This window comes from Bos mutus, chromosome 8 (genome assembly GCF_027580195.1).
Source record: "Bos mutus isolate GX-2022 chromosome 8, NWIPB_WYAK_1.1, whole genome shotgun sequence".
NCBI lineage: Eukaryota > Metazoa > Chordata > Mammalia > Artiodactyla > Bovidae > Bos > Bos mutus.
Genome location: NC_091624.1, coordinates 26,859,321 through 26,867,366, shown reverse-complemented (window position 1 = coordinate 26,867,366; position 8,046 = coordinate 26,859,321). Strand labels below are relative to the sequence as shown.

The 8,046-nt window shown below is 50.8% G+C and overlaps 1 protein-coding gene across 2 annotated transcripts in view; it reads left to right on the top strand.

Moving 5' to 3' along the window:
- The first annotated feature begins 6,361 nt into the window (after positions 1-6,361).
- The window catches only part of ROR2 (receptor tyrosine kinase like orphan receptor 2), a 237,037-nt gene continuing 235,352 nt past the window's right edge, over positions 6,362-8,046 (top strand). The window contains exon 1 of one of the 2 annotated variants that reach the window (XR_011465068.1): positions 6,362-7,174. Coding sequence is in view for 1 of the 2 variants with exons in the window: in XM_070375237.1 (XP_070231338.1) it covers positions 6,637-7,174 (538 nt within the window). In the remaining variant the exon portion in view is untranslated. The remainder of the gene's footprint in view (positions 7,175-8,046) is intronic. The other variant, XM_070375237.1, reaches the window with a different exon arrangement.

Here is an 8,046-nt window from a genome sequence, read left to right as displayed (position 1 = left end):
TGGAGGTGGAGTTCAGTAACCAATGGCTGATGATTTTGTCAATCATGCCTTTGTAATGAAAGTTTCATGTAAGACTTCTAGATGAAAAGGACCAGAAAGCTTCCAAGTTAGTGAGTACATGGAGGTTCTGGGAGGGCAGTGCTCCCAGAGAGGAGATGGAAGTGCCACTCCCCACTACACCATACCTTGCCCTACGCATCCCTTCCATTTGACTGTTCTTGGGTTATATCCTTTATAATAAACTGGAAATATTCATTAAAGTGCTTTCTTGAGTTCTGGGAGCTATTCTAGCCAATTATCAAACCTGAGGTGGGGGTTGTGGGACCCCTCCAGCTTTGCAGCCAAGTCGGGCAGAAGAGGGGGATGGTATGGGGAGGTTGGGAGGGAGGAGGGTTCAGGATGGGGAGCATGTGATTTTTTTTTTAAAAATAAAGAAAAAAAAAAAAAATGAACACCCAGTACCTGAGACTGGCATCTGATGTAGGGGGTGTCTAGTGGGTCCAGGCCCCTAACCTATGTGGTTTGATGCTAACTGACCATAGCTAGTTTTAGAATAGAGTTAAATCATGGGATTCCAAGTTCCTGTTTGGAACATTGAAGAATTGATGTTGAAGAGAACCATGTATTTGTTCTTGGAGGAGGAAAATACTTCTCAACACAATTAAGGAGATTAAGATGTGAGCTTCAACCAGTAGTGGGCCTCCTTGAGATGACCACCTGCCAGGTGGGAGTCACCTTTGTATGAAATGATGAACTAAAAAGGAAGAGATTGTTTCCTATTAGTCTCCTTCTGCTGCCCCCATCTCTTGACATAATGATTGGAAATTGAAGATAAAGTTTCTTTGTTGAAATGATGTGTTCATGCTTTAGAACTTTTTTTTTTTACATTTATTTTCTACTTTAATTTTTTTTTCTTTTTGCTTTTTAAAAAAAAAATGCACTGATTCTTCCTTGTGGCATGTGGACTTTCTCTAGTTGCGGCACAAGGAGGCTTCTATATTGTGATGTGTGGGCTTCTCACTGAGGTGCCAGGGCTTACTTGCCCCAAGGCATGACTAGTTCCCCAGTCAGAGACTGAACCTGAGTCCCCTGCATTGAAAGGTTAATTCTTTACCACTGGATACCACCAGGAAAGAAGCTCCTAGAACTTCTAAAACTTATAGTTAGTGGTGGAAACTGCAATCTTTGTTTCATCATTCCTGAATCTGAATTTTTGGAAACAAGAAAGCCTACCTAAGCTCTGTGTAGACATAAAGGGTTTGAGATAAAATATTCTTTTTAAAACCACTGCAGTTTAGGATGGATGTGTAATTTCAGGATAGGCCCATAAAGACTTATTCAGTCATGTAAGCATGAAATGAAGAAACTGCTAGCATTTGTTTTATTTCATAAAAATTTGCTGCACATTAGAGAGAAAGGCAGTAGGCTGGTAAATGAAAAAAAAAAATTATTGCATTTTTTGCAAATGAGAGTTCAACACCAGCATTTTTCTGCCTTGCTTCTTCCTTCTTTTCTTTCCTTTCCTCCCTCCCGTGTATGTTGTTACCACATCTCAGGCACTGATGGAGATATATCAGCCTGTTTCTTATGGAGCTTTAGAACAATAGGGAAAATTGACCTAATCATGTCAGCTTGCATCATAGGGATGAGATTACAACTGTGATATGTGCCTCCAGGTGGGGTCCTAGGCACTCCATCTACATGGAACCTTGACCCATCCTGTGATGATGGTGATAGAGGGGCATCCCTGAGGAAGTGACAGCTGGTGGAAGGAGTAAATGCTACCAAAGTGGAGGAAGTCAGGGAGAGCATGTTCCAAGCAGAAAGAACAGCTTGTGAGAAGTCCCCATGTGGAAGGGAGTCCGATACTTTTTGTGCTTTTGAGGAAATGAGAAACCAGAAAGGCTGGAAAATGAGAGCAAAGATGGCATGGTGCAGAATGTGACTGGGCATTTGTGTGGGGTCAGATCCTTCATGGAACATAAAAGCTTCAGTCTTTAACTTAAGAGCAGCAGCAAGATATTCAGCAGAAACTTGGCTAGGCTTGAGCTTGAAAGATCTTTCCATATAAATGTGTGGAAAGCATACTGAAGTTGGGTGATGGAAGAAATGGGGAGACTGGTGTGGAGGCTCTTATCTAGGCAAAGGTGAAACTGTCTTGAAGTGGACTGATGGCAATGGGGATGGAGGACAATGGGCTGGAGGCATTCAGGAGGTAAAACCAGCGGCACACGGCAATGAGGTGGATGTAGGAAGGTGTCAAGGACGGGGCTTATGTTTCTGTCTTGTACAGCAACATGATACCATTGGGTGGAGGAGGGAATTTAGGGAAAACACTAGGTTTGAGGGAGGGTTCAGGGTTGGGGGGTGTGCAGATCATGAGTTCAAGTTTGGGTAACTCAAGTTTGAGCAGCCATTAAGACAGCCAAGTGGAGACGCCAAGGAGACAGTTGAAAACGTAGGTCTGGAGGTCAGGGGACTAGCTCAGCATGGATGTGTACATTTAGGAGTTTCCAGGTGAATAGGTGTTAGCTGAAGCCATGAACTTGGAAGAGATTTCTCATTTGGGAGTGTGGATTGAGAAGAAAGTATAGCCTAGGACCATGTCCAGCATACCTGCCCAATGGAGAGGTCAGGGAAAAAGGGGAATAGGAGGAAAGCCTAAAGAAGTAGCAGTGAAACCAGGAGAGCTTGGTGTCATAAAACCAAGGGTAAATGTGTTTTCAGAAAGGAGCAGCCCATGATAAAGTGCTGCAGAGAGGCTGAGTGAGAGAGAGAAAAAGCCATCCGTTGAGCTTCACTGTCTGGGAATCCCAGCTGACCACGGTTGAGCTGTTTGTGTGCACTCAGTGTGGAGTGTGGAAATGGAGCCGTCTTGTTTGACAAGTTCTGTCCTTTATCTTGTTTTGGACTTGATTTTTGTATCTCTTGCTATTGCCAGAGGAGGGTACAATTCAGCTGAGGGTCTCCTAACTGAAAAAAAAAGAATAAGTGATAATCTCACTGTACTAGTTTGCACATGCTCCCCACAAAAGCCCAGTGGGCAGAAGGCTGTGAACTGTAGTTATCAACTTTCCACATTAGGGCAGTAAAGTTTGGTATGCTCAAACACTTCAGATTCTTACTGATTTTTTTTTGGTTGGAGGTAGTATGTACTGAGACTCAGAAAACACTCCTCACAAAAGATTAAAAAAAAAAAACAAACGTGATAAATTGAGTTTAATCAAAATGAGAAACTGCTGCTTATGGAAGAAAAACACTGAAAAAAAAAAAAAACATTAAAAGACACACCAGAGACTGGGAGAAAATATTGTCTATGTCCTAGTCTTTTATCTGCCTGAAATGGGCTTATATCCAGAACATATAAAAAGCTCTTAAAACTCAAAAATAAGAAATTAAAAGATGAGCAAAAGATTTAAAAACACATTTCACAAAAGAAGGTATGCTGCGGCTGCTGCTAAGTTGCTTCAGTAATGTCCGACTCTGTGAGACCTTATAGACGGTAGCCCACCAGCTCCCGTCCCTGGGATTCTCTAGGCAACAAAACTGGAGTGGGTTGCCATTTCCTTCTCCAATGCACAAAAGTGAAAAGCGAAAGTGAAGTCGCTCAGTCGTGTCCGACTCTTAGCGACCCCATGGACTGCAGCCCACCAGGCTCCTCTGTCCGTAGGACTCTCCAGGCAAGAGTACTGGAGTGGGTTGCCATTTCCTTCTCTGAAAATGAAGGTATACAAATGGCCAATAGGCTGTTCTTCAGACACCCCAGACTGACACCAACCCCAGGTTGTGACACCTTCATATAGGTACATCTCTGCACCAGGAATATTTTCCCTGGATAGCTGCATGGCTCCCTGTTGACGGTCCTCAAGGGGTGCCTGGCTTCCTCCTGTTACTCTTGCTGGCTCTTGTCATAATCATTTCCTCTTCCTCTTGCCTACTGACTGTCCTGGGGACAGCATGGTTGTGTTCAATGTATGTGATGTGATAATCAGCTTCCTGGTATACACGCCTCCCATCCAGCTTTCTCCTACAACAAAGAGGTCTGGTCTGCGAAACCAACAAGATACTGCATGTGACTTCCAAGGCTGAGTTCTAAAAGACACTATAGCTGCCACTTGGCTCTCACTCTGGGAGAAGTCAGGTGCCATGTTGTGAGGATGCCCAAGGAGCCCTGTGGAGAGGTTCCTGCTGCGAGGGAACAGGGGCCCCTGGCCCACACCCTGAGCTCACCTGCAGGGTTAGCATGTGTGTAAGCCACCTTGTGAAGACCTTCCTGCCCCAGTGAAGCCTTCAGATGGCAACTAACTTCAGCCTCACTGCAGACCCTGAGCCGGGCCTAGTTAAGCCTCTCCGGAGTTTTTGACCCAAAGAAACTATGTGAAATAATGAATGTTTACTGTTTTAAGCTATTAGGTTTGGAGGTGACTTGTTACACGACAATTGATAACTAACAGAGGTTTGAGAGAATAAGTAGGTCCAACATGGCTTGGTATCTAAGCCACATTCTTCTGACTACTTAGAAAATGCATATTTTGACCTTTCCCATGTATAGGTGTTGGAATAGGAAATGGCAGCCCACTCCAGTGTTCTTGCCTGGAGAATCCCATGGACAGAGGAGCATCGTGGGCTATGGTCCCTGAGGTTGCAGAGAGTCGAACATGACTGAAGTGACTTGGCACAGCACAGCACATGTATAGGTGTAAACATTGCATTTGTCCCTTAGTTCTGAACCTGTAGAAAGGGGAGAAAGGAGGGTGAGGGAGATGTGGGGTACAGCAGATCAGAGTTATAGGTAGGAATACTGTATATCCTGCCAGGCTCCTCTGTCCATGGGATTTTCCAAGCAAGAATACTGGAGTGGGTTGCCATGCCCTCCTCCAGGGGATCTTCCTAACCCAGGGATTGAATGCACATTTCATTAAGCATGTCTTCTGCATTGGCAGATGCCTTCTTTACCACTAGCACCATCAGGGAAGCCCCAGGGATAATTTGGGGAAAGAGAAAACCTGAAAAGATAATTTTTAAAAAGCTTTAAGAAATAATGTGTGACCCCACCCAAGAAACTGTCAGCAAAAATACATGTTGCTGTCTACACTCTCGGGTCAGGTTTGTGGGGAATCTAGTCGTGTGAAAATTGCACACGGACAACAGGTGAAGCACAATTAGGTCATTTCCCCAAAGTTCACACCAAGAAGTGTACGTGTATAGCAAGTGGCAGAGCTGCTCAGAGAATGGTTCTGGAAGGACAGCCTCAAAAATTCGGAGTGGAAAGCAAAAGGAGTGCATGTCTACAGAAAGGACGAAGCTTTGCTGAATAACTGGGTTTTGAGGGCGAGTCTCATAGGAGATTTCTCTGCCCCCGGCTCCCCCCTGCCCTCCCCCACCCCCGACCCCCACCCCATCTGTCTTTTTTGCCAAAACCAGAATGGAGGAGTCTGGCACTAGTACTTCAAGACCAACTTTTAAAGGCTTATTTACTCTTAAAACATCCTTGAGGGACCCCAGGGGAAGAAAAGGGAGGAAAAAGCCAAAGATAAACACCTGGCCGGGCTCACAGAACACCTTGGAGAGTAGTCCCGGGTTCAGACCCGCACCAGCGGCCGGAGGAGCAGCTGCGGGGGCCGCTGCAGCTGGATAATGCTTTTACCATTTCCCATTCAGCCCTGGATCCCCGGCCGTCCCTGAACAGTTTCAGTCACAGTCCCTCTTCTGCTTTAGGAATCTGTTCACCCAAACAGATTAAGCAGAGACAGAGGCCTAAATAATTTGAACAGGGGTAACAGGCGGGGCGGCTCAGCCACGTTGTCAGGAGACCACAGGAGGAGGACTTTTATTTCCTGCCATGTCTGAGGCTGTGGAGGGGCAATTCCAGGCGGGGACAAGCTCAGGGGTCTCTGGGTCTGGCACCCAAGGCCAGGACTCTCTCGAATTCACCCAACTAGCAGGAAATGGTGTTTGAGCAAAAACGCCAAACAAACTGCTCCATAATCAGTTAAAAGATAAATCTCACAAAGCAAACAACTGAGTCCCTGGATGTTCCGAGTCCCTTTCTCCAAGAGAGCAAAAACAAAGAAAAATCCTAAGTTACCAACAGGAGGGTCAGGCCTTCCAATTCCAGATCTTTGCATGTGTTAAGCAAACCAAGAATAAGCAAGAAAATATGCTATTTGAATTGCGTTCAAAACGTCTTTTACAAGTGAAGCAAATTACTTCTGCATGTTTCTGGGGCTCTGCAGAGAACAAATAGTGTTCTGCGTTTAATGGGTAAAATTACACAATTTGCTTTTAACAGTAAACCCGAAGCCGCGGTGGCTTCAGATAGCATTGCGCTCCCGAGGATTCCCTCCATGCAGCTCCACTCCCAGCAGTTTCCGAGCACTTTGGAGGCACGCAGTTGTCCCCATTGCTCGCAGCGTAGCGAGGAGAGGCCGGGAGGGCGCCGGCGGGGACGCTGCCCTTTTCCCTGAAAGTTTTGTTTCTCTTCCTCCCGCGCCACCGGTTTCTGGGATTGGGTGTCTCTCTGATGTGCCCGGTGGAGGCTGGCGGGGCACCGAGTCGTCCTGAGTTACAGATTTACCGTTAGGCTCCCGGGGGTCCCGCCCCTAAAGGTGGGTGCCAACTGCACCAGGAGTCTCTATGGCGAGGGCAGTCCCCGCGAGGTCTGGCTGGACGTCCCCAAGGCTCCACCTTTGCGTCCAAGAGTTCCGAGGAGCAGGCCGGAGGGCGGGCGCGGGAGGCGAGGCCGGGGACGGAGCGGCTGCCCCCCGGTTCTGGCCCCGCGCTGCCCGCGCGCCCCGCCCGCTACGGGCGTGTCCGTCCAGCAGGGGGCGCCAGAGCTGGCCTCTCGCTCTGCCCATCGGGGCGGGCGAGCCTGGGACCCTGCCTCCCTGCTTGCCCGCGGTCCGCCCCCCGCGCGCGTCCGGCCGGCCCGAGCCGAGCGGCGCATCCGGACCGAGAGAGGAAGAGGACCGCGAGTTCCTCGAAAGGGACCAACTTGCCAAGCGCCCAGGAGAAAGGGCAGCGGACGCGTGGCCGACAGGGGTGGTGGCGCCGGATCCCCGCGCCCAGGCCCCTACGGCCCGCGGCATGGCCCGGGGCTCGGCGCTGCGGTGGCTGTGCGTCCCGGCCGTCTGGGCGGTCGCCGCTCTCTTGCTCTGCGTGTCCAGGGCCTCAGGTAGGAGTCACCAGCCCGCGTCCGCCCGGGCGCACCAAGCGCGGGCAGAGGGCTTGCCACTCGCGCGCCCGTCCCTTCCCTCGCGATGCTGCTGCTCCGGCCGCCGCGCCGGCGCCGGTGCTCCTGGGCGAGGGGCGCCTGGCGGGGACCCCCCTCCCGTGCCCACCTCAGCCCGGCTCCGCATCTACCCCCCGTCCGCCCGGGGCTGCTTTCAATAAGGCGCGCTCCTGGGACGCCTAAGTGTTTCCAGAGGCTAGGGCGGGCGGCGCCGGCGCCCGCGAGGAGCCCCTAGCCGGGGGTTTCCGAGGGTCGTGAGTGTGAATGCGGCCGGCGCCCGGGTCCTCAGACGTGTCCGAGGTTCTCAGGACCTTATCTCGGCCCTGCTCCCCGAGGTTCTTTCCAGAGCTCCAGGTCTGCGGCGCCCGGGTCTGCGCCGACATCTCCCCAGGGCCGGCGCCGCGGTGGGACGAGGCTCAGGGAAGGGGGCTCCCGATCCCCGCCCCTTGGTTGGAAGGGAATTTGGCTTCCCTTTTGTTGGCCCCTCACCCCCTCCGCCACCGCCGAGAAGTGGCCAAAGCAGCGTTTCCTTGCCTGGGGTCCGGGGTCCCCGGGCTGCCTTTCCGCTGCTGGAGACCTAGCCTTTTTCGGGCTGGCTGGAGGGTGGGCCAGGCTCCCGGGTGGCATTCCCTTCGAGGGTCGCACGCTGTTGGGCTGCGTGGACCCCGGGGCGAGCAAGAGGTGCCATCACGTTCGGTGGAAGCTAGGGGGATCGGCCTAGGGTGCCACGCTGTCCCGATACCCGCGGCACCCGCCTGCCCGCCCCCACCCCGCCCCCCGCCAGCCAGTTTCCCGCACCCTGCTGCGGCGAGGGA